Source organism: Ixodes scapularis, unplaced genomic scaffold (genome assembly GCF_016920785.2).
Source record: "Ixodes scapularis isolate PalLabHiFi unplaced genomic scaffold, ASM1692078v2 PGA_scaffold6__148_contigs__length_123643588, whole genome shotgun sequence".
In the NCBI taxonomy this organism is placed as follows: Eukaryota; Metazoa; Arthropoda; class Arachnida; order Ixodida; family Ixodidae; genus Ixodes; species Ixodes scapularis.
In genome coordinates, this window is record NW_024609881.1 from 76,180,365 (window position 1) to 76,206,254 (window position 25,890).

The following is a 25,890-nucleotide window of genomic DNA, read 5'->3' on the forward strand; positions in this document are numbered from 1 at the left end:
TCCATTCCATGAATAAGAAAATACAAAAGCTACGTTGAAATAGAGATATGAAATGATTGAATGAAAGCCAGAAATATCGAAAAGACATAAAGAAACACTCGATTTGAACGCGGAACATAAAAAAACATGAAAACAAAGCTCCGGTGGTGGCCGGTGCAGCACACAACGCGGAGCAACGGCGAGAAACTGAAGGTCGGCTATGGCGGCAGGGTCACGTGATGTCAAGACGTCAAGCCCATGAAATGTTGCCTGAAAGGGTCTGTACTGTAGGTCATTATATTGTAGTTGCTCATGTATCTGTTGGTGTATTCATTCAGTTCAATTCAAGGATACCCCATGCCCAACTTCAAAAAGATATACAAAATCCCATGTGCAGCAAGATCCTAAAAAGAAAGAAAACAGCAAATCAGTTACCGAGTCCTTCAGGAAAGCTGTCCGTTCCTTCACCATTCTTGGCAGTGTCATGAGGAAAGCCAAAGTCGTCATACCTTGGAGGCAAGAGGAAAAAGAGCCAGAACTTGAAGGCTATGTCAAATCTCAGAAATTAATATCTGAGAATGCGACACAAATGAAAAACAGTGCACTGAAGAGAGGACAAAAGGTAAAAGGAACACTTAAAACTCACAACTGATAATTATGAGAGGATTAGGAAAACAACGCAGATATTTATTAAAAGAAAAGGAAGCACAATAAAATCAAACGAATTACGAAAAATAATGGGAAACTTAAAAAGATATACGTGCAGGGCAGATCACAGGGCTGACGAATACTTTTGTCATGTGTTCTGTGTGCCGTTTTTCATCATGTCGTCTGAATACCAACTGCTTAACCTATGAATTAGGTACAAGGAAGTTTAGTTGGTTTGATACTCACAGCCTCCATCCGGAACGGTCGCTGCCTTCGCAAGCAGGTTCAGGCTGACACCCTCAACTTTTTTTCCAGCCAAACGTAAAAGTGTTGGCATGTGCCTCTCTGCCAGCACCTCCAGCTCCTGGGGGTGCACACTTGTGATTCCTGTTAAACTCCAGAAAAACCTAAGATGCAAATGTATAGCAATGAGAGTACTTAAGTACAAGCTGTCCAGTGTTCCTTACTTACTTCCTTCACCTCCGACAGTGCAGGGTAGGCTTCAAAAACGTCTGCCACTGAGGGGCACTCTTCGGCAATCCATTTTTGCCTAGAAGCAAATGTCCTTTCCATAGAGTCTTTGATAATCAGTACGTTGGGACTCGGTTTCGCAAACTCTTTCCGCATTGCAGCTATGTGTGCCTTCACGCTCAGTTCATCTTCTAGAGCCGCAACATTCCCCGGCTGGAAGAGTGAAAATTTCGAAGCATATATTGTTAACATACAAATTCAGTAGTAGAGCTTGAATTGATGTGGTGCTTTAAAACTGAGCAAGTCGAATTGAGCGAGCCGAAAATAAGCACCTTCTTTAAAAGTTTGAAATATTCTTTATCGTCACTTTAATCCAAAGGAGGGTAAAAGGCAGTCTGTTGTGAACATTTCAAAGCTGGAAGTCAGTCTGTATTCATATGCATGGTGCATTTTATGTGTCGCAGGTACGGTGGCCAACTGTATTAGTACTGCACTGCAGACTTGACTATAATTGCTACTAGAATTTCTGTTTCCCAAAGGCAAAAGGGGAAAGGAAGCTATTTCTGTTACTAATACTTTGCTCTATAAGAAAGTGAGATACAAGAAATATTCACCCTACGGCAGATCCGTTTTGCCGAAATGTTGTCATTGTCATGATTATCATGCTGCGTGCGCTTCTTTCCAAACTTCTTCCTCTTTTCTTGAATAACACCAGTCTCTTCTATTTTTCCACGTTCATACTTGCACTTAAACCTCAGTGCACGGTGCCACGAGTCCTACAAAATACGGCACTAGAGCATAAAGTTGTAAAACAGTTTTTAACACTAACATGATTCAACTTACAGAGCCAGTGCCCACTGCATCACGGAGAACATCATATCGCAGCACAAGCTGCCGACAAACTTCAAGGTACAACCGGTTAGGATACCTATAAAAGATGTGAATGCATAATCAAAACAAAAACATAACATCACAAAGTCTCGTATTTCTTTAAGTGAAGGTTTTAAGCATGAAATGCTTTTAGCTCGTGTTCTAGCCAAACTAATGACGCAACCAACACAAAAAAATCACCTCAAAACCTCCCAGGTTTCGAAGTAAATTTTAAACATGTTGAATAACCTGAGTCTGGGGCTGAAGTGAACAAATAAGTCGAAGACTGGGGCTGAAGTGAACAAATAAGTCGAAGGAACAGAAAAGGACAGGACGACGTCTCAAACTCAGCTACCAGGTTTATTTAGTCCGCCTCCTTATATAGCCCACAATCAGCCACCACCAACACAAAGGGGCCACCTCCAACCAGTTAAATTGCCAAACCCTCCAATCAGCCACTAACAGCACAAAGGGACAACCTACATCTTTTTTTAGAGGTTGTCCCTTTGTGTTGGTAGTGGCTGATTGGAGGGTTTGGCATTTGAACTGGTTGGGGGTTGCCCCTTTGTGTTGGTGGTGGCTAATTGTGGGCTATATGAGGAGGCAGACTACATAAAACTGGTAGCTGAGTTTGAGACGTCGTCCCATCCTTTTCAGTTCCTTCGACTTATTTGTTCACTTCTGCTCCAGTCTCAGGTTACTCAACATGGTTAACATTCACCAGCTCGCCTGCACCCTTACTATATTATCTCAAATTTTAAAGTTGATTTCAAAATCAGGGCCACATTAGGAACTACATTTTCATTCATAGAAAAAAGAGGTTAGCACTGGTAGCACTTGAACCTAGGCCAGAGCTAAGTAAGCAGATTGCCTGGCCGACACTTCAGCCCTCTTGACCACCACAGTACCCTCCTTGAGCGTGTTTAGATTTGGTACTGAAGGCCATGTCAGCAAGCCTCGTGTGGGCGCGTGGTTTACAGGCTAGAGCCGCTCGCTAGGGACACGCTAGCCGGCAGTGTGCAGGCTTATATAGAGCTGGTGTTCGTCCACCCTTAGTTGCACCCCGCTCTCAATTGCATTATGCGATCCCATAAGTTTATGCTATACTGTTATGTTTATGTGATCATGTGTCGCATAGCTTGAGCTCTCGTTACAAGAAGTAATCAACAATCAAAATTCTGAATTAATGCGGATGAACTAGTGCTGTTGATCACATCTGCTGCATTCTCCACTCCACCGGTGTTCTTTCTGCTGCTGTTGGACCCTCGCAGCCTGCAAGTGTTCTGCTTTGTGAGGACCGAGGCATGCACGCCATGATGCCACATGCAACGGTACGGCGTGTAGCGGCGGAAAGTACAAGCTTCTGGCCGAGAATATGCTAAGTTATCCCCTGCACACCATTTGTAGCACAAGAGCACTAAAGAGAAAGACACTTGTCTTTCTATGTGAACACACATTTCATGCTTACACCTACTCTTGGGGATGGGATAGTTGCCTCATAGTTTTTTTTAGGGCAAGCCGACGCTGCTTCGCCAGCTGCTCCATTAATATTGTCATTCATTAGTACCAGAAGTTAATGTAGCAGCTGTCGCCTGTGAGATAGCGTGGTAGTATCTTGAAAAAATCACAATGTTTTACAGGCATCTGTTCTTCTGACTGCATGCTTTTCAAAAACAAACGATAGTATGTTTTTGCTTAACATACCTGCACTTATGACTGTGCATTCTTGGACATTTCATAACAGGTAACGCTCAGCTATGTACGGTTGACACGGAATAAAACATGGATAGCTGGGTGTATGGTTTTCGATACATACTGCATCACTTAGAAGCACAATGCTGATGCTTGAGACGCACCAATCAAGGGTCTAACACATCAAAGCGGAAGCCCCACACTCGCACACCATACTATATAATGCAGGCGGCGCAGCATCTTACGGAAACCGTGTCCCCTGTTAGTGTTTCATTTCGTGTTTCCTCTTTCAAGTAACAGGGTAGATACATTTTCTCCGTAAGGATAATGTTATTGAAGTGAAGGTACTTTAGACAGTGTCCTAATATACTGACATTTCAGAAAAAATGGCTTTCTCATCTGAATATCTCACAGATTAGGGGAGAAAAATATTGATGCCTCGGGGGCCACACTGCAGCATTCATGTCAAGGGACGTATATGCAAGATCCGATCTCTCTTTAGGTTCTCCGACTGGCCTTCAAGAAACTGAAACAGTATCTTGCCATTATGAACACAGCCAACTAGGAAAATGATTGATGTTTGGCTTTGCTTCACTCGTGTAATGTGATGACAGTCATAGACACAATCTGCAACGTTGAGCTGATGAGTTAAGGGCCCCATGATTCAAATCATTCTGATATTTGGCTTTATACTCTTCATCTGCGAGAACAGCTGCGAACAGAGCATACATAAGCCTTAAAAACAAGCATGTTATCACCACAAGTTTTCAAAAAGTTTCTGGCGGGGATTGGTGGCTCAGTGGGCTAGCGCACACCAGCTCAAAGCACGTGGTGTGAAAGCTCGTGCTGCAGGATCCTGGGTTCAATCGCCACCCTGGCCCGTTCTGATTTGGATAAGCATCGTACCGGTGTGCAGTCGTGTATTACTGCGTGATGCACATTAAAGACGCCAGGCTAGCGGTTGTATTGCACCGGCTAAATTTCTCATCTACAGCTGGGAGACTCGTTGCCTGTTGAGGCAGACCAGGCTCTAGGCTGTATAGACATACATACACCCCAATGTTTTTGAAAAAGTCTGTGTACAAAAACCATTTGTATATTTTGCAGACCTTTCTTTATTTACATTTATTTATTTATGCACCCTAAGGGCCCTCTCTGGCATTATTCCTAATGATATCCAGAGAGATAGCCCCCCCCCCCCTTATGGACAAGAACATATCAGAGGAAAACAAGGGGTGGGCTAACCTTTCATGTGCAAAATTAAGATAAACTTCAGCCGTGAGGAAAATAGAAAATTATGCCGAAAATGGGAATGGGCTACCTTTTGGGGATGGGTCATCTCGGGATATTACAGTAGGGGGGAATGGTCAAATACATTTTATTTGACCGCCTCTAGCTGCATGTATTTAAGACTTATATGCTAATGAGAGCACTAGATGACTGAAAGTTAAAGAAAATAAATGCCTCAGCAAATCTCTTTGGGAGTCACAACTGGTCTTCAGGTTTGTTTTCCTCATCCTTGCATAAATGGTCTTATACCAAAATCTGTCTCTGATTAAAAGGACCATTACATGATTTTCCACCAAATCTGAGTCTGCTTTCCTCAAAGGGGCTCTGAGAGATCATGTGGTGATGACGTCCAATTCTTTCAGGACTAGGATATGTTAGAGCATTAGTAGCAGAACTTCAACTTTGACACCACCTTTGATGGTGCAGGTCACTGATGGAGTACTGTAGTTCCACCATCAACCACGTCATTCACACTGATTAAATTTCATAGGTAATTTAGTTCTGCATCCTACATGTGGAGATATATGATGATGAATAGTCAGCATGTGAAAAATAAATGTGCCATAAAAGTACAGCAAAACATATTAATGGTATTCCCAAGCTTTCAATTCACTACAATGTCAATTTAATTCAAATTTAAACTTTATTGACTGTGTCCACAAATATTTGGGGGCCTACTTATTAATGTTGACTAAAAATTTTGAAAAATAAACCCGTGATTCAGCCCAGCTACACCTAATCACTATGATTTGTCCATTGTTTTCCCCATACCCAAGTTCAATATACCCTTCCCGAAATCTCAATTAAAAAAATAATAAAACATGATAGCGACAAATGATGCATGCAACTTGTCAGAATGTTGCAGTCTCATAAACTAAACGCAATTTTATTGTACAAATTTTACAGCCACGTTTATGCTGTCAATCAGCATTCACTCATTTTTATTTCATTTTTTTAAGGCACGACGCATGGTCGTCTACCATTCTACCCTGGAAGAGTGTTTACCCCTCAACATAAGACTGCGCTGCGGCGAAGCCACATACATGAAATCATGAATATCACTCCGTGGGCACAACTTCTCTGAGTGCACCAGTGCGCGGTGAGAAGCGCACTCAACGGAACTATTTAAACCGCTCGAACATACGACAAATAATGATAAATAACCCGAGACTTCAGAGTACTGGTCATGATCGGTGAGAGGATATCAAATCGCACGTTATTCAGAGCGATGCACAAAATTGTTGAAACTGTGTGCGAGCTTACCGTAGCAATCTGGCAGTGTAGCAACGACTGAGTTATTAGTTTTGGTTGTGATGAAACGAAAAGAGCTATTGGCACAGCGTTGGTGCAAATTACCCGCGTTTTGGTAAAATGTAGCAAGATATAGCAGAGTAAGCACTTAGGCACAGTTTGGCGCAAATGGTGCAGCAATCACATCACTGGAGATACTTACAGTGTGTATCTAAAAAGGTCATGGCAGAGCCATTCTATGATCCGATTCCTGAGCTTTGTTGGCACACCCGATTTTTTGTCGAGTAAGCTCAGTCCAATGGCAATATCCGCTGGTACTTGTGGAAGCACATACTTCGCCGGATCGAGCTTCTCCAGTTGCACTTGTGCAGAGAACATGGGTGACAACTTAGGGCTGCAGATTTAAGGTTCAAGTTAGGCAACAAATATAATTCCTGTTTAATCTATCATGTATTGACACATAGCTTGTGCAACTCTCACAGTAAATGAAACAGCCTTACTCGTCCCCTCTGTTAGCGTCAGTGCATGGCAGACCTGGTGGGTGTGCTTCATTTGAGTTGGTTTCTAGCTGGATAGCTCTAATTTTTGATCCCACAGAAAGAACAGTTTCTTCATCCCAGTCAAGGTACGAATCAAGCTGGGCATCATAGACCTGAAAACATTGCAAAGGACAATCATATATGATTATTGTATATGTGATCAACAAACAGTTTTGATGTTCGTAAGAAAAAATTTGTTTGCATGTATCTTTCTATCTTCTCTAAGCGACACTTAAAAAAAAAAAAAAAGAACACTACTTAAATTAAAGCACTACTTGTGGACACCTATAAGCATCCACATGTGATGTGTCTCGTAAGTGCTGCAGTGGACCTTCCACTCCATGTCTTATTATTTGAAACACAGAAGCATTTTTGTCATTCCCTTGCAAGTACATTATGGCAAGATTTATGCTTCCCATTCTCTCTCACTGTTGTGCAGCCACTCATTACTGCTACATTACACAGCAGACAGTTTGATTCCCATATACATATGATTTAACTAGATTAGACTCCACACTAGAATGGGCCGCAAAAATCAGCGACTTGACATATAAGTAAGTCACCATCCTAAAATATGTCCTTTACTGGTCACATTTAAAAAGCAAAAAAGAAAAAAAAAGCTGACAGCACTCTCTGCCTAAACCCAAAGTAGTGCAAATGCGACAGCAATTGATATTAATTCTATTAGACTGTATGAATGGGTGATGAGTTCGGAGTTTTCTGGCGCAGCAGCAACATAGGCCATAGTGCGCCGTATGCATGGGTGAGGGGTAACCGGTATATATGCACCGCTGTTACAACAAGTGGTGCAACAGATGGCAACATGTGGTTGCACAACAGCTGGTTGTCCAACAGGTGGTGATGCACCACATGGTTAGGTGGTTGTCCAAGCAGTGGTTATGCAAGGTGGTTTTATGGCAGGTGGTTGTTCAATAGGTCATTATGCAACCCAACACAGGTGGTTGTTCAATAGGTCATTGTGCAACCCAAAATGTGGATGTGCAGCAAGTAATTGCACAACAGTTTTTTTTTTTTTTTTTTGAAGTTGCATGGCCACAGACAGACGGTCGTAAAAAAAAGTGTAAAGCTATATATACGCACTCTGTCGTGCATCTCGGCCGGAAAGGACTATACGCACTACGCAAAACTCGTATAAAGAGAATGGTTACGAGTTTGCTAAGCGGTGGCATAGCATAGTGGCAAGTGGACGCAGGTTTGATCTGCGGTGTAAGCCTACATTTTTTTTTTCTCAAATATTTTGTTTTGTCGAGACATTTGGCGATATTTACGACATTTCTTTTTCGCGATCAACACTGAAAAAAAAAAAAAAAAAGAATGTTGACGAAAATTTGCAGAACTAAATGGTGAAAGACGAAAATAATCCCTGGAGAAGGGGAACAAGAGGGACAAAGGACAAATACAAATCTCCAAACACAGCTAGGTGACTGGTGAGCGACCGAAAAAAATCCGCCTAATCCGGGTGTCGAACCCGGGACCTCTCCATTACAGGCGGAGCGCTCTTTGTCCCTCCTGAACCCGGGACCTCTCCATTACTGGTGGAGTGCACCTTGTCCCTCTTGTTCCCCTTTTCCAGGGAATATTTTAGTCATTTTTGTCCAGCTCGCTTGCACCTTTGCATTTAATTGCATTATAATTATAACCTTAAATCGCAAGCTTCGCCGTCGTTGGTGATAAACTGGTGGCAGCTAATAAAACCGGTTTGCTCTACTGACGTCTAACCCCTGGTTAGCTCAGTTGGTAGAGCGCTCCACCTGTCATGGAGAGGTCCTGGGTTGGACACCAGGCGGATTTTTTTTTCGGTCATTATGGGGCTAACCCCTCATTATGGGGCTAACCCCCATAATGTTACCGCATGGTACGGAAAGTCCGATTATTTTTTCTTTTCGCACTAGGAGTCGAGTTTTGAAATTTTAAAGCTAGCAAGATGCGCCAGTAAAAAACACATTTGAGGAAAGTTGCATTTCATACGTGACGTCGCTGATTTTTTTTCGGCTCATTTTAGATACTATGTGGTTCACATAGAATGCGCAAAGCATGATAACAATGTTATGCGTACGCAAAAATATTATCATACATTACTGTTATACGCACCTGAATCAGAACATTCTCCAGGCCCGAAATGATCTCCGGGAACTTGATGAGGAAAGCATGTCTCACATCAGTTTCGCTTGCGTTTGGAGGCAATCTTAAAGGGCGACAAAACTTTTCGTAGCAGCCTACACACCGTAACATTCTGTTTCCTAAAAGCGAGGGACCAATCTTACGTTTTATGAAAATAATTGTGACTCAATATTAAGCCGCAGGGGGATCTAAGAAAAAGTTGAGCGGTTTAACTGCGCGCGGAACTTGCGTCTCACGTCTCCAAGCGCACGACGAAAATGGCGCGCGGTCGCAAAAATCGTGTGTGCGAACAAGCGTAATACGGTAATACAAGCACACGCACACACACATATATATACATACATTTCAATTTCGTTCCTATTTTTTAAGTTATTACTGTTTCGTGATATAATATTAGAGTCACAGGCTTCCCTGTCTCGAAAAACTGAAATGACAGAGCCATTAAAAAATTTAATTGCGCCGATCATTAGCATAAAAACATTTATTTCCAATTAACACGTTATCTGAGTTAAAATGCATTTCATTTATATAGCAACTTGACGTAACAGCGAATTCTCCCGAAGCCCGATTTCTACCTGTGCCTATCTGCGCTGGGAGTCAGTTCTTGTTCTGTTTGCGGCTTCGCCGGCGCGCCTCAAACTGTGGTACATAATCTGAACGGTGTGGAGCATGCCGATCATACATAGTGTTTTCTTCTGCAATGAGTATTCGAAAAACCATATGTATTCACTTTAGAGTGGAGATGGTAATGCGAAACTACACCCTGTCTGATTAAAACCGTGCAGAGGACGCAAAGACATCGTCGGGCGAAGGAAAAAGGGCAAGCGCTAGGAAGCTTGGAGCGGAGAAGAGAGACCACTTCTCCCTGCCTTTACCCTTTTTTTCTTCCCCGCCTCCCTAGTGCTTTTCGCTTTCTCCCTCCCCCGGCGCTGCATTTCCGTCCACGGCACGGTCGCGCGTCGCGCGCGATACGCCCCTTTGCTACAACCGAAACCGAGTCTCCGCCAAGGGCAGTGTGACAAAAAAAGGAACATTCTCCACAAAGTTTCTCGTGCAATACGTTCTGTCTGGAAAGAAGAGATTTTGCCTCGGACTTCAGCAGCCCAATGGAGAAGATGCAAGGTCAGTGACAAGTGCGTGAAACGGCATGATGCCTTGACTGTTGCATCATCAGTATTTTCACCAGTGGGAAAACAAGAGGCGAGCGCAATGCCTCGGGATCTTGTAGGCTGCCCAAGATGTGTATACACGGCGACGTCCATCAAACGCGTTGTGAACCACATGGTTAAGCACAGCTGCGAGACCAATTTTCGAGTGGTTTGTGGGATCGGCGGCTGTGCCGCATCTTTTAGACTTTATAATTCGTACAGAACACATGTCTATCGCAAACACAATGCTGCAATGGCAACGGTTTCAACTGAAGCCAGACTCCAAAAGGCAGCCAATGAACCTGACAAAGAAACTGAACATGAGAGCTTAGACTCGCCAAGTACATCATCACAAGAGCCATCCTCTGGAGCACCAAGGGAAGACAGGAGAAGCGCTCTTCGAAGGCGGCTGTTGTTATTCCACCTTAGGATTACCGAGGAGCTGAAGCTAGCACACAGCACTGCTGATGAAATCCTCAGTGTTTTAAGAAATGTGGTGTCTGAAGTCCTTGAAAGTATCACGGAACAAACTCAAGATATCCTTGAGAAGGAGAATGTTGCTATGTCAGTGAGAGAGAAGTTGGCCTCACTCCAACATGCTGAACATGTTGTTGAGGACATATTTTCAGGGATACAGACCACCTACCTCAGGAAGAAATACGTGATGGAGAACCTCTCCTACACAGACGTTCTGGTGATGCCACTTCAGACGGGCAACCAAGCACTGCAAGAGTCGGTGTGCTATGTACCTCTATCGCCACTACTGGGAAATCTCCTGTCATCCACTGAGATCCTTGAAAGTGTCATGCAGCCCATACATCAGTCCAAAGTCCTTCAAGATATTACTGATGGAGACTTCCTCAGCCAACAGCTGTTGCGCCAAGAGGACAGTGAGACACCGACCATCTTCCTCCTCCTATATTCAGATGAGCTTGAGCTGAGCAATCCTCTGGGTGCGGCAGCAGGGTCTCACAAGATCCTTGTTGTCTACTTCTCGCTGATCAACATCCATCCAAGGCACCGGTCAAAGTTGAGTGCCGTGCACCTCCTGCTGCTTGTCAGGTACCCGATGGTCAAAAAGTATGGCTTGGATCGAGTTCTTGCTCTCCTTATCCAGGACTTGAATTATGTCCATGAGCATGGCATGCATGCACAAGGGAAGCACTTCAATGTGGTGACAGTAGCATTCACTGGGGACAACCTTTCTATGCACAAGATGGCTGGCCTCCAGTGCTGCTTTAGTAGCGGCCGCATATGTCGTTTCTGCCTTGGTCGCTACGGGTATTTGGACAAGCTTTTCTCCGAGGCAGATTGCACGATGAGAACACGCGCAGGACATGAAAGCCACCTGAAAGCATTCGCTTTGAATCCAGCCCAAAATGGCCCATTGTATGGCATCTCTGCCATTCCTCCACTCCAAAGCATCGCAGAGTTTGACATTACATCCCAACTCCCCCCGGACGCAATGCATGATATCTTGGAAGGGGGAATGGGCGTCGTCATGCAGCGTGTCCTGCATGGTCTAGTAGAAGATGGCACGCTTCAAAAGTCCGACATGGACAAGGTGAATAGCTTCAATTATGGATTTCACGACAAAAAGGCTGCCCCTGTTGCACCCAAAGAGAAGTTTCTGCAAGGAAAAGCCAACCTGCGTGGCACAGCAAACCAAAAGTGGTGCTTATTCAGGCTCCTCCCGCAGATCTCTGGAGATTCTGTGCCTCCCGATAACCCACATTGGTTAGTCTATGTGGCCTACAGACATTGCATCGACATTATCCTAGCAGAGAGGATTCCAAGAGACTGCATTTCCTATCTCCAGATCAAGATCCAAGAGTTTCTGGAAGCATTCACATTGCTGTACCCATCTGCACCAGTGACAGCAAAGTTGCACTACTTGCTCCATTACCCAGGCTTCATACAGAGGTTTGGCCCACCACGTAGGTACTGGGGAATGCGCTTCGAGGCTAAACATGCCTACTTCAAGACTATTGCTTCAAATGTGCGAAACTTTCGCAACATCTGCCGAACACTAAGCACACGCCATCAGCTGTTGCAAGCCTACGAGCTCTCGGGAAAGCTTTTCGAAAGCTGCATTGAAACAACTGGTTCTGTTGTGGTGAAGTTAACCAGCCTTTCACAAGAAGAGCAAGCCGCTGTCTGCGTCATCACGCCAGAAGCTACCCTTTGCTCTGTGAAGACTGCCAGTGCAAACAGTCGTATGTACCGACTGGGAGATGTGATCATCTTCGATGTGCAGAACGACAAACCAATCTTCCTCCAAGTCGAAAAGCTGCTGGTGGTTTGCGGATTATTGATCCTCCTTTGCCGACGTCTGAAAACTGTGTGCTACTGCAATCACAGGTGCTCGTACATTGTGGAAAAATGCAACGACATTGTGGCAGTGACACCAGGCAACGAGTTTGACTTGTGCTCACTTGACTTGTACAACTCTGGCACACTCTACGAAATTGTGCCTCACTTCGCAATTTTGCAAGCTTAATTAACACCACAACACAAGGGGATACATTCCGGCCCAACACAAGAAAACTGAACATACAAACAAACTAGAGCAAACTGAAGCTGAATTATGATTTACATTTCTTTTTTCGAATGCATCTGTTTTTTAGTGAATTTGGAAAGTTTTTTTTATTAGTGCTATCGTTGCATCACGGTTAACCGTGTCATCTTGAACATTTTTTGTGTGTGTGGTCATTTTGCTTTTATTATATTTCTTGTGCTTTTTTTGTCCATTCTTCATGTTTAAGACTTTTTTGTATTTGAATTTGTCCTAGCATGCTTGAGTCAGTTTTTAATTTTGTTGGTGCACCAATTCTTGCCTTTGTCATCTTTTTCAAACTTGCTAGAGAAAACCTACTCCTGCAATTTTCGTAAAGTGGTAAAAATGCTTTTACAATCTTGGTGCATGTTCGTGTTCTACTTTGAACTGTAGGGGAGTAGGAACTCTGCCAGGCAGCAATGCCATTTGTTTCTGCCTCCCTGCCTGGCAATGCCAACGAAAAATCAAACGGAATAAAGAAAGGACATCCTGCTCTGAAAGGGGGTTCCCCAAAAATATCCTGAGATTTGCCTTATTTTGAAATATGATATGGAAATTAAATCTTGTAAAAATGTGTGTGAAGAAGGTATGAAGGAGACAAATCTGACTGTGCCAGTTTTAAGAATATCAATAAATATATATTGAAAAACCTTGAGAATAGGAACAGAGAGGACAAGGACAACACCATCTCAAAACCAGCACAGAGATGATTTAACTTCAGCACAATATTCCTTATTTCCTTTGCATAGCACGAAACACATGAAACAAATCTCCACGTCAGCTGCACACTCTATATCGTGAAAGTCTCGAGCACTCAAACATGGGCTTAAAAACAGTCTGAAAGGTGCAGGTTACGTGGAGATTCGTTTCATGTGTTTCATGCTGTGCAAAGAAAACAAAAAAGATTGTCCTGAAATTAAATTTCTGTGCTGGTTTTGAGACTGTGTTGTCCTTGTCCTCTCTATTCCTAGTCTCGAGGTTTCTCAATACAGACGTGCATCAGCTCGCTTGCGTTTTTACTCTAATTTTATTAATACTGTCAGACAAGTGCCCACAATTAACATTTCCAAAACTTGGTAATTCTGATCTTATGTTAAGCACCTACCCCCTCCAAAGCGCTGCAAATATTCACCACATTGTGGCAGCTGCGAGAACACCAGCAGGGATGACGGAAATATCGACTTCCTTGCAATGGAAAGGGAAAGACTTCTTGGGCAGGGGAAGCCAGTAACTGTATTATCTAGGTCACTTGGGCACAGAAGGTGAGCTCAGCAACTGTTGGCGAGTTTGTTCACAACCACTTTCACAGTAGAGAGCACTGCCATAGCGATATTGGTGATGTGCGGAGCCGAACCACCAAGACGATAATTAGATATCAGTTAACACTGGAACGCATGGTGTCATTGGCGACGGTTTGCGTCTGGGGTCATGACCACTTTCACAACAGGCAGTACTGCCATAGCATTGTCAGTTATGCGCATAAAAAAGGAACACAAGGCGATCGTCGGTCGACACACTTGGTAAAAACATAGTACGGTAGACCCACAAACTAGTAAAAGGCAGGAGAGTCGCTGCAACGGTGAATGTCACGGTCGCCATTATCAGGGGCTCACCGTCGTGATGCTCAAATAGGCTCAGCAGACTCGGGCGACTCTTGCGCATCCACCATGCCCGGTGTACGTAGCACCATTTTGGAACTTAGCAGTTTATGACGGCTTTGTTTACTTATTCGACAAACTGAAAGGTAGAAACCAGCATCCTGCTCTGCGTTCTTCGGAGAACATACTATGGACGGCCTGTGGTTGGTATACATAGCTAACTCTCAACGATACTATGCGTTCACAATTTCAGTTAACTTATCGTACTGCGTGGACATGCATGGGTGCACAAATACTGCTTATCAAAGTGCACGTGCAGCGTGTCTGAAAGAAACTAATAAAGAAGTCACAAAGCCTAGAGCAGCTCATGAAAATTAGATGCAATCAATTTCCTCCACTCAGCCTCAGAAGGAAGACATCTCGTTTCTCCCTGCTTCTCGGATATATATGGAGACACGTCAGTGAAATGGAGGAAAGACGCTGTTGCTATCTTTTTCCTCCCTTTTTTTCTTACAGTGGCTTGCAGTCACAACCTGTGACATGAAGAGCTCGACACTGTCCGCAGTAGACATAGCTGGAACGAGGCCCTCGGTGTCTCTAAACAACATGTTGGCAGTGGTGAAGTACTTGCCAGGAACGTGCTGCACCATAAACTGGTGGTGCAACAGCTAGATGCAGAGCCACTGGACGCGATGAGGCATGAGGTCTAGATCGGCAGAGCCCAGGTTGGTTTCAACAACAAAGCTCGAATCGTGCAGGAACTCCTCGAACCTCTGGACAGCCCACGAGACACCCAGTGCTTTCTTCAGAGTTTGGCTGTAGCGCTGTTCGGCACTAGCCATTGTCCGCGACGCAAAAGGAACTGCTCCTCCAGTGGCATACCAACTTGTTTTTAAGTGGGGGGCAAACCAGACCCCCCCCCGGGGGGGGGAGCGGTGCCCTTGGTATCCCTTGGGCGCCGCCGGCCAGTGTGCACTGCCCAGTGGCGGCTGTTTCGGAGGGGGGCAAAACACATGCCTCGCCCACCCTCCCCCTACTCTGAGAACTGGGGGGGGGCGGCAAGCATTCCCCCTTGCCCCCCAGTTGGTACGCCCATGTGCTCCTCGCTCGCCAGATCGTTGCTCCTGCAGGAGGACCGCACTCAGGCCGTACGAGTTGATGCCTGCAGAAATGGTTGTGGGATACTGTGTGTTCTATCGAGCCACGCAGGAGCTGAATGCCACCGTCTTCTTCAGCAAGTCGAAGGCTGAAGCTTGACTAGTCCTCCCAGGTCCAGACCGTGTCCTCGTTCAGAACGAGCCTGATTGGCGCAGTGGCGGCGGAGAGGCTCAGCAAGAAATGTCCGATGTGGTTCAGCATTTCCAGGAGACGCTGCACGACTTGCATGTCTGTCGGAAATCGCATACCCGTGATGGCGGGGGACCTTATCGAGGTCCGGTGCTATGCCGTTGGTGCTCAACACCACACCAAGGAACTTAAGGGACGACACCCCGAGGCGGCACTTGGAGGCATTCAGCATAACGCCCGCTTGCTGCAGCCTCTGGAGGGCAACTTGGAGTCTGCTGTCGGGTTTAGATCAGTCTCTGCCAAACACCAGAATGTCGTCTACCATGTTGATGCATCCTTTAATTCCTTTGAGAATCAGTGACATCAAGCTCTGGAGCACCCCTGGGGCGGACATAATTCCGAAGGGCAGGCAGCGATAAGAGAATCGCTCGAAGGGTGTATTTAACATCATGTACACCTGGCAGCTTTCGGAAAGGCGTACCTGGTGAAACCCAGACATTGCACCCCTTTTCGAGACGACGGTAATGCTTCCGGGCAACCCAAACGCCTGATCGACGGTCGGCATCATGTTCTGTTCTCAGAGGATGACATGGTTCAGCTTGGTTAAGTCAACACGCAGTCGATAGCCTCCCGCTACCTTGGGAGCCCTGACAAGGCTGGCGCAACATGCAACATGCTGTAAGAGTCTCAACCCCCGACCACTAACACGCCACTGTTTGATAACAAGCACACGTCTCCTTTCCGCAATATTTTAATGCTGTTCAGCCTTCTTTTTTGGAAGCACCCAAAGTGTGGCTAGCACGGCATTGCATGCAGACGACAGCGATATTGGCCATAGTATGATCGAAGTTACGGTCTAGATCAGCGTCACAACGTGACTATCCGCAGGTCGATCGATTGTACCACAGTCGCACGAACGGTTCCCTAAAACATTAAAATCTGAAATAGAATAGCAACTAGGGAGCACATGTCATCTTGCTGTGAAACACAGGAAGACCTGAGTGACCAGCCGCGTCTTCGTTTACAACCAATTCCAGGATAGACAGCACTGTTTTAGCGATACTGGTGATGCACAGAGACACGAACCAAGATTATCCTCAGATGATCGTCGGTTGACCCTTTGACAAATGGCAACATTGGCGACCATTCGCATAGTCATTCATGACCACTTTCACAACAGACAGCAGTGCCTGGGCATGTTGGTTATGCGCAGAAAAACAAAACAAGGTGATCACCAGTTGACGCACTCGGGAAGAATATAGTACATAAGGCGCACAGACAAATAATCAACATGAGAGTTGCAGCCATGCAGATTTTGCAGTCTCATTAGTCATGGGCAGGCAGCGGCTCTCGAATCTTGGATGTACTCGTATCATCAGGCCTACAACTGCCCGAACCACTCGCATGCTACAGCAGGCACGCTAACGACTGACCACTCTGAACAAGAACCGCCTTCGATCTGTCGTGACGGTTATGACATTGCGAGATGTGCTAAAGACAGAAACGAGTGCGATGACACCTGATATCGGAAGCATAACCGCAGCCAAAATGTACAACACATTGCACTAGGTGCGGCCTGCAGTTTTTAATAAACATAATTTTGGCCCATATAATTTTTTAGTTGTGCACCCCTGGTTTAGCACTTCTCAGTAGATAATAGGGCTGGTAGGAGTCGTACCCTCACTCCCATCGCACATTTTGACGAGTTCCCAGAGAGCTGCCAGGTGACGCAGTGTGTATCGAAAACCACATACATTCCGCCGTTCGCATTTCATCATTCTCCTAATAGCGCCTTGTACTTGGACATACAAAGGGAACAAAATAACATTGAGGGCAAAACATGTAAAGCAACAAAGGACAATAATAAGGGGTTTCTCTTAACTCCTCTGAAGCCTACAAAACAAAACTGGTCTTCGACGAGTTGGGATCTGCAAATTGGCTTGCGACGAAGTCGCCTACTTTACAAGTTGTCTAACGAGGAATTGGACTTTGACCAACTGGCTTCAACAAGTTGGCCAAATAACAGGACACACAGGCGTGAGCGCCCGCAGAAATATCCCTGGAGGGAGGAGAGGGGCCGGAGGAGAAAAGAAAACCCTTTTGTTTTGTTGCGTCTTTACCACAAGTAGAATACTGCAACTTCCTCCCACACCTCCGGGCGCCCTGCACACGTGGGACGTCGGCGACCGTTCGCGTCTTCGTACACAACAGCAGCACGGCCATCTGCAGCTCCGGAAACACAGATTTGAGGTGATGGTCGGGTGGTAAACGGAAAGGGGTGACAACACCGAACGCCGCACAGAAGACGCACAGATAAACCACACATCACAGTCGCTGCACAGCGGTCGCGAGAACAAGGGACCTCAAAGAGCCACAACTCGCTTGCAGTCTTTGCACCAAGGAGGATGGAAGGGTAGGAGAGGGCATGACGTCGGCCGCGTAGCCTCCACAAGCCATGCTCCCTTGACGCCTCGCCTCTTTCTCATTTTCCTCCTTACTCTCCTCACTTACCATGCCAACGTTGCCAACGTGACCACATCACGTGACCGTAGCTAGCCTTCGTCTTGCTGTGGGGTACTAGAATACACCACAGTCTAGCCTTCAGTCTGATAAAACCTACCGGACGGAGCGCGCGCAAGCCTGCAAGGAGTCCTTCTACAAGCAACCATCCATCTCACACGTGACATGTCACGCGCACCAATCACCAGAGAGATCTGCGGTCACGCTGGGCACAAAATCGTTTAAACTTTTTATGACTAGGCTTCACCAATATTGCAACGTGCCCACTCCTAGTACTTCTAACCTCCTTGCTTTGCACCGTTGGTTGCAGCGGTCACAGCCAGAGCAGGGCCCGGCAGTCGAGGCGGCCGAGGCAGCCGAGGCACGATTGGTCGAGGTCCGAACAGTCCGAAGCCCGTCGCTACCGCAGCTGATCGCAGGCGCAATCCAAGCCCAGTGTACGTAGAAGGTGTCGGCATCGTTACAAAGCTTAGCTGATTATGACGGATGTGTTTACGCTTTTTTCTTTATGAATGTCGAACGACTGAAGGACCAACCTCGTCGTCTTAGCCCCTGCGTCAACGGCTTAGATCCAACCAAATCCTGTTTATCAAACAGCGTGCTGATGAAGCTAGTATCGGCAGTATCGGTGGATAATAAGGACTTTAATTTTCCTTCCATCGGTCTGGGTTTTGTTTAATTTTGTCGTGGTAAATAAAAAAAAAGGGAAAAACAAAAAAAGAAAACCTAGCAAAGCAAGAAAAATAATAATAAAAAAAATAATAATAAAAAGCGTCACAATTTTCAGGGATCGAACCCTCGACCACTCGATCAGTAGCGCGATGTTCTACCCCTGCACCAACTGGACAGGGAGGAACGTGCGTTGTTCCTTCCGTCTTAGCTTCCGTTCCTCCCTTCTGAGGGGGGCGTGTCTAACGCAAGGAGGAACAGTCACTTTTGCTACCTTTCTCCTCCTTTTTTTCTTAGAGTGCGCCACTGTGCGGTTGTTTAGCCAATCAGACGCCTTTCTTTACCAGGCGGCCGCCATAGTAAGGCTTTTCAGGTTTATCGCTTCTATTCTTTAACTCAGAAAAGGTTGTTGAGTGAAATTTGTACGCGCTTCACGCGCGTTCTTCGACCACCTTTATAAAAGCATGTAGCTCAATCTGCTCACAAACTGATTTATGCGGTCCAGTCAAACAACCACCAATCACTTCGACTCCTTTTGTGTTGAAAGTCCTTGTGAGGACAGACAGATTTCTAGGACAGTTTCAAACATTCTGCCAAATAAATGATTACTCACCCTTAACCCTCTTAGCTGCATTCTCCATGAAACTCTCGAGCAACGGGCGCTCTTTTAAAATCTGCAAAAAAGCCATGGTAAAAAAAAAAAAAATATATCGAAGCGTCATGCAGCACTCATCTCGCTCATTGCGCATGTTAACAAATGGCAATTGTGACACAAATGATTGTCGCAAACTGTCAAGCGTCGTAAGCACCGAAAAAATAAAAAAAATAACGTCCCCGAGTTTATATTTTGGCAAAAACATAAATACAATCACATGCAGACAACAAAAGAACCTCAATGGATGACAAGGATAAAAATAATGGGTAATGCGCATGATGTTTCACTTCCGCATTCACCGTGCGAACATCGCATTTTTTTCAGACCTACTCGTATTCCGAGCGTCGTCGTTCGCTGCGGCTGTATTTTTGCTCCTCGTGATTGACTTCGTGATGCACAAAAAAAGCTAGCTCTCAGATCCCTCGCTTCTTTTTATAGTGCGCGGAACATCTGCCGATTTCCGCAATTCATGTAATCCATTAATATCTGCTATAGCGGGCCGGATGGCCCATCCCATACAAAAATGGTCTATGGTCGGCTATAGAAAATCCTTTGTATGGCCGGTTATAGAAAATTGGCCCAATTAGCTACAGCCGCTTCTATGGCTGTCTATAGCTTTTCCTATGGTCTACCCTATGGTTGTCTATAGCTTTTTCAATGGAAATTTGGCTATCGAATTTTGTATGGTTTAATCTAGGAATCTCTTTAGAAAGGATGCTATAGCCGCCTATGGCTTTTCTTTTGGTTCCTTTGGCCTTCTATAGCTTTTTGTAAGGTCTTCTATAGAGATCTCTATGGCTTGCTTTATGGATCTCTTTAGACACCGTGCTATAGCTGCCTATGGCTTTTCCTGTGGTTTCTTTAGCCGCCTATTGCTCTTTGTATGGTTCGCTATAGCTCATTCTATAGTTCGTCCTATGGTTCTCTCTACCCATCGTGCTACGGCCGCCTATGGCATTTCCTATAATTCCTTTAGCCGCCTATAGCTTTCTGTATGGTCTGCTATAGAGATCTCTATGGCTTACTTTATGGATTTTTTTAGACACCGTGCTATAGCTGCTTATGGCTTTTCCTATGGTTTTTTTAGCCGCCTATGGCTCTTTGCATGGTCCGCTATAGCTCATTCTATAGCTCGTCTTATGAGTCTCCTTACCATCGTGCCATAGCTGCCTGTAGTTTTTCTTTTTACTGCAATCGTATGAAACGTGAAACAAATTATTTGTTGTCACTGGACATCTTTAAAAAAAACCTTGTGAGACGTGCCGAACTTCATAGCCCCATTTAAAACAAAGAGCTAACATTTCAACAAAACAACAACAAAAAACAAATGCACTCACTCAGGTGTTTGCAAAAGCACAGGTAAACAGACACAAGGTATTGTTTTTTAAATCTCCTAGAAGTTTATTACACAAAGCCCATTCTGTAGACAAGCACACACTAAGCAATCTCTACTACCAATGAGTGCCAGTCGCCACTCATTGGCGCTGCAATCAGTTTATCAAAAGAGGTTTCATCGAAATCATTTCATCAACACCTGACATTTATAAACAACTCAAAATATGTTTTTTTTGTTTGTTTTTTTGTAATGATTTGCCAAGAAGTGGCGTCAACGGGAGGGGGGGGAGTGAGTCGGTGAGCACGCGCCTCAGGAATACAGGCGCGACGAAATGTCCCTGCAGCGTGCGATTCGCGTAACGAGTGCCGACTAAACGTGTATCCATGAAGCGTCTATCCACGAAAAGGTGTCCATGAAACGTCTTTTCACAAAACGCAGAGAGACAAAGAATGTCAGTATTCTAACTACAATTTTCACATGATTTCAGAAAGCTAATGGCAGGCGACTGCGGTAGAATCACGGGGAAAGTATTCTCCCAGCTGTCAGAAGATAGGCACTGCCAGGAGATAGACACTACAGAACGGTCAATTGTCGCCGAGTAGGTTGCAGCGCACTTACGTTCAAAATACCGGACTTGAAAGATGTAATCCGAAATATACTTCGACACGGGCACTGCAGACCAACCACTCAAACACGAAACCGAGAAGGAAGGGATCCGTGAAGATTCACCACGATCAGACTTGTACGTAATCCGTTACAAGTAACGAAATTACTTGTAATCCCTTACATTTATCAGTAATTTAGTAACGGAATAATTACATATTTTCAAGAGTAATTTTAAAGTAATTCCCTTACATTTTTGACGTAACGGATTCCTTGTAATCCGTTACATTTTTTTTTTCAGGACACGCCCCCCCTCCCCCCCCCCCCCCCCCCCCAATTCTAAATAGTTTTTTTTTTTCATTTTTGTAAAGTCGAGCGCAGTGACACTGTCGCACGAATTGACCAGCGCAAAGTGAGGCTTGACACTCTTCAGTTCCGCAAAACCTTTTCTTGCAACACCAAGCCCCTGAAACTATTTTTTTAGACCCTAACAACAATGTAAAAAATCCAAATGAACATTTGTACAAAAAAAAGGGGGGGGGGGGGCAAGTTATTTCCCGTTTTTTTTAGTCCCTTTGTTTTTTTCTTTGCGGTCGAAGAGGGGGGGGGGGGGGGGGGGGGGAGGACACCAAGTGATTGTGCGCCTCTTCGAGAAGCTCGAGGCGCTAAGTGCACTGAAAAGAATTAACAATGTCCTTCTCGGTTATAGTGACTATACGACCATTTTCATAATGCCACAACACGAGACAACGCTCCGTCTACCCTACCCTTTTTGTGAGTTCAGCTTTTTGCGAGCACTTAGAAAATAGAAATAGTCTTCCTTTCTTCTTCGTCCTGCTTTGCCCCAGCAGGACGCGTCTTATCTCAAGCAGATATTTTTTACAAATAACATATTGGTGGCTGATGTAGACTTGATATTCCGGGCTTGAGGAGAGAGTGAAATTCGTGAGGCGCCGCTTACTTAGTACTCTACCCTTTGCTGCCCGTGGCATCAGTGGACGTCTATCTGGAGAACACCGGAGTAAACTGCAGTGGGTTCGTGCTCCGTGCGTTTTTGAACGGCACCAAGAAAGGTACACACGGCAAACGCACATTTACATTTATTTGTTTTAACCGACGTTCTAATTAATTGTTATTATGAGTGTCCTTCGTTTTTTTTTTTTTTTTTTTTTGTTACTTATATTTGTATACTGGAAACTTCTTCTTATTCACCAACGTCTCAAGTGAGGCTCGAACTGTTCAGAACCAAAGGAAGAGGAATATCGAACCAAAACTTATTTATTATTTAATTATCACCTTACTGTTACAACTATGTTTTGCTATTGATGACTTCCACAGCTTCGCGATTTAGACAATGGAGAATTTTAGTAGATCGGTCCGATGACTCCGATAACGATATCCGATACTTCGCCGCCGTCTTTGCGTATGCATCATATCGTTATCGGGTACCGTTATCGCGGGTATCGGAGAAATCTACTCAATCTCTCGAATAGCAAGCAACGGCTGCAACGACGAAGCTTTTCTCTACATTCGAGGTAAATAGTACTTCCCTTGCTTCGCTGAAAAAGCTGAATGCAGAACATGAAGCATTCGTGAGGAACAAGATGGAACTCCCATTCAGTGCCTCAACTCAAATGGTGTTCAGCGTAGCAGTCGGCATATTGAGTAAGAAATAACGCAAAATGTCTGACGAGACTTACGAGAGCCAGCAATTGCTCAAAATACTCAAAGTCATTAAATGGAGCACGTTGCAACAATAAGAACTTGAATAACCCTCTTCCCTTTGTTTCTTACTTGAGGACAATAATGTCAAAAGTAACGCCACGAAAGTAACGGATTACTTTTTGGAGTAACGGTTAGTTACTTTTACGAGAGAGTAATTGTAATTTTAATAAATTACAATTTAGCCTTGAGTAATTGTAAATGTAATTCCTTACTATTTTTCAGTAACGTGTACAAGTCTGACCACGATGTAGCACAAGCTGTCATTTGCCGAACCGAACACTGAACGCATCACAAGAATGTCTTGGGCTTCTTTGAAGAAATCGCTTGTTGCCGACATAGGGGTAGGACTTTTCGATCGGGATACCTTTTAACATAGAAGCGAAATCCACAGCAGCCCCGCGGGCCGCACCACACGCGACACTAGATCCGCAAGCAGCCTCATTCCGGGATTGGCAGCGGCTATTACGTCATCCGTCAAACCACGTGATCACGCTCCTTCCGTTACATGCGCACAGAGAGCGGAGTGAAGCGATAGAAAGTCTACGGTTGATTGGTCCGCCGAGTCCGCACCTTCTGCAATGCTTTTAGCTTAGGGAGAGAGAAAAAACAGAAAAATTGAAAAGCAGAGCTCCTTCAAGGCCAGAGCGGGGGTGCGATCACAAAGACTAATCTTCAGGGGCATACCAACAATGGACACAGCGAGAGAATGTGTCACTTATATCCTGTTGACAGTTCGAGCCAAGGTTGATAGTGCAGTGGATGCTATGTGTGGCCTTGGGGTTAAGGCAGGTGCCGTGTCCAGCGTTATCACCAGCTTCGAGACAGTTGTCACGGGACCCTAACCGGAGACATGATTGGCCTCAAACACGCATAGCGTCTACTCTGCTGTCACTACGGAGTGAACAGGACAGCTCCATGAAGGCCCCCCAGCTCTAAAGCTGCACTTCCCAGAAGTGACCCAAAACGAGGCAGGTTTGAAGATATGATATTTTACGCTGTGTAGAAACATTATAATTTAAAATGAAGAATGAATGGCGAATACTTTTTCTTTGTGCAGGATGTCCACAAATAAATAAATAAATAAATAAATAAATAAATAAATAAATATATATATATATATATATATATATATATATATATATATATATATATTTATTTATCTATTTATTTGTATATATATATATATATTTATATATATATATATTTTACCAAGCACTTTTGAATTATGTGTACACTGTTAGGTTCGCATTTTTAAACGTCAATTTTGGGAATCTTTGCATCGTAGTGGCATCTATGATTGCGTGGTTTAAGGAATTTGTGCCGCAATACGTTTTTCATCCGTGAGTTCAGTCTATATCACTGCCATCAATTACAATCTCTGAGCACCATAATGACTCATGGTGGGGATGTGTGCTCCAAGAAGCTCCCATGATTTAATGTCTCATAATTTAAAGAAAAAGAAGAAAAATTAGCCACAGCGCTTGCTGATTTGTTGAATTCGCAGAACAGAGAGATAATAGGACGCACCTAGGGTAGCGCGTGCCTAATGATATTGCCGCGCGCAGACTTGCAGAGGGTTCTCGTTTGTTCTTGCTGCGAACATAACTTCTATCGTTTTTGTTGTTCTAGAAAGTGCGTGTTCATTCTCGCCCCAAGCGCGCTACGCTCGAACGTTCCCCGCCGAATCTTCTAGATAGTGACTCATTCTAGATAAGAGGCCGCCCACGACCTTGTCGAGTCAGTCTCGCCTCTGCGCTCGATCCTGCGGTTTCGCCGACATCGACGCCCGCGACGCTCTGCTGTTTTCTTTTGTACCCTTTTATTTTTGGCAAAAGTTCGCCACATTAAACGTTTATTTCTTCTTGTTCATTTTCTGTTTTCTTTTGGTCACCACCCGTGACATTTTGGTGGAGGTGCTGGGTCAAGTTCAAGAGATGCTGAATGACGACATAATCCAACCTTCAAGCAGTCCATGGGCCTCCCCAGTCGTACTGGTTAAGAAGAAGGACGGAACGCTTAGGTTCTGCGTGGACTACCGGCAGCTGAACGCGGTAACGAAGAAAGACGTCTATCCACTCCCCCGCATCGACGACACGGTAGACCGGCTGCGCCACTCCCGATACTTTTCATCAATGGACCTGAAGAGCGGCTACTGGCAGATCGAAGTCGACGAGCGGGACCGAGAGAAGACAGCTTTCGTCACACCGGATGGGCTGTACGAGTTCAAGGTGATGCCCTTCGGACTGTGCACGGCGCCAGCAACTTTCCAGCGTGTCATGGACACCGTACTGGCAGGACTGAAGTGGCAGAGCTGTCTCGTCTACCTCGACGACGTCGTTGTGTTTTCCAGCGACTTAGACGAGCACCTGCGACGACTGCGAGCTGTTCTCCAAGCCATACGGACTGCCGGACTCACCCTGAAGCCGTCAAAGTGTCGGTTCGCCTATGACGAGCTGAAGTTCCTAGGTCACGTGTCAGTAACAATGGCGTTCGCCCCGACCCAGAGAAGACTCGCGCCGTCGCAGCATTTCCAGCGCCGGCAGACAAGAAGGCCGTGCGAAGGTTCCTTGGGCTATGTGCCTACTATCGGCGCTTCGTTCGAGATTTCGCGAGGATTTCCGCACCGCTCACAAGCCTCACGAAGGACGCCGAGAAGTTCGAATGGGCCGAGGAGCAGCAGCAGGCATTCGACGAGCTGAAGCGACGACTGCAGGCGCCTCCCGTTCTTGGACATTTCGACCAGGATGCGGAAACCGAGATTCACACGGACGCAAGTAACGCAGGACTTGGCGCGGTACTGGTTCAAGTACAAGAAGGCACCGAGCGAGTCATCGCCTACGCAAGTCGGACATTGTCCAAGGCGGAGCGAAATTACTCCACGACTGAAAAGAATGCCTTGCGGTCGTCTGG

General features: G+C 45.2%; 1 protein-coding gene across 1 annotated transcript; it reads left to right on the forward strand.

The window, feature by feature from the left end:
- Positions 1-10,592: 10,592 nt before the first annotated feature.
- On the forward strand, positions 10,593-12,530 carry LOC120850807. The gene has a single exon (XM_042294821.1). The coding sequence runs from the start codon at positions 10,593-10,595 to the stop codon at positions 12,528-12,530; it is 1,938 nt and encodes a 645-aa protein (XP_042150755.1).
- Positions 12,531-25,890: the final 13,360 nt, after the last annotated feature.

Bases quoted from the DNA above. Each gene is read 5' to 3' on its own strand.
- LOC120850807 (XM_042294821.1), top strand. From the start codon at position 10,593: ATGTCAGTGAGAGAGAAGTTGGCCTCACTCCAACATGCTGAACATGTT.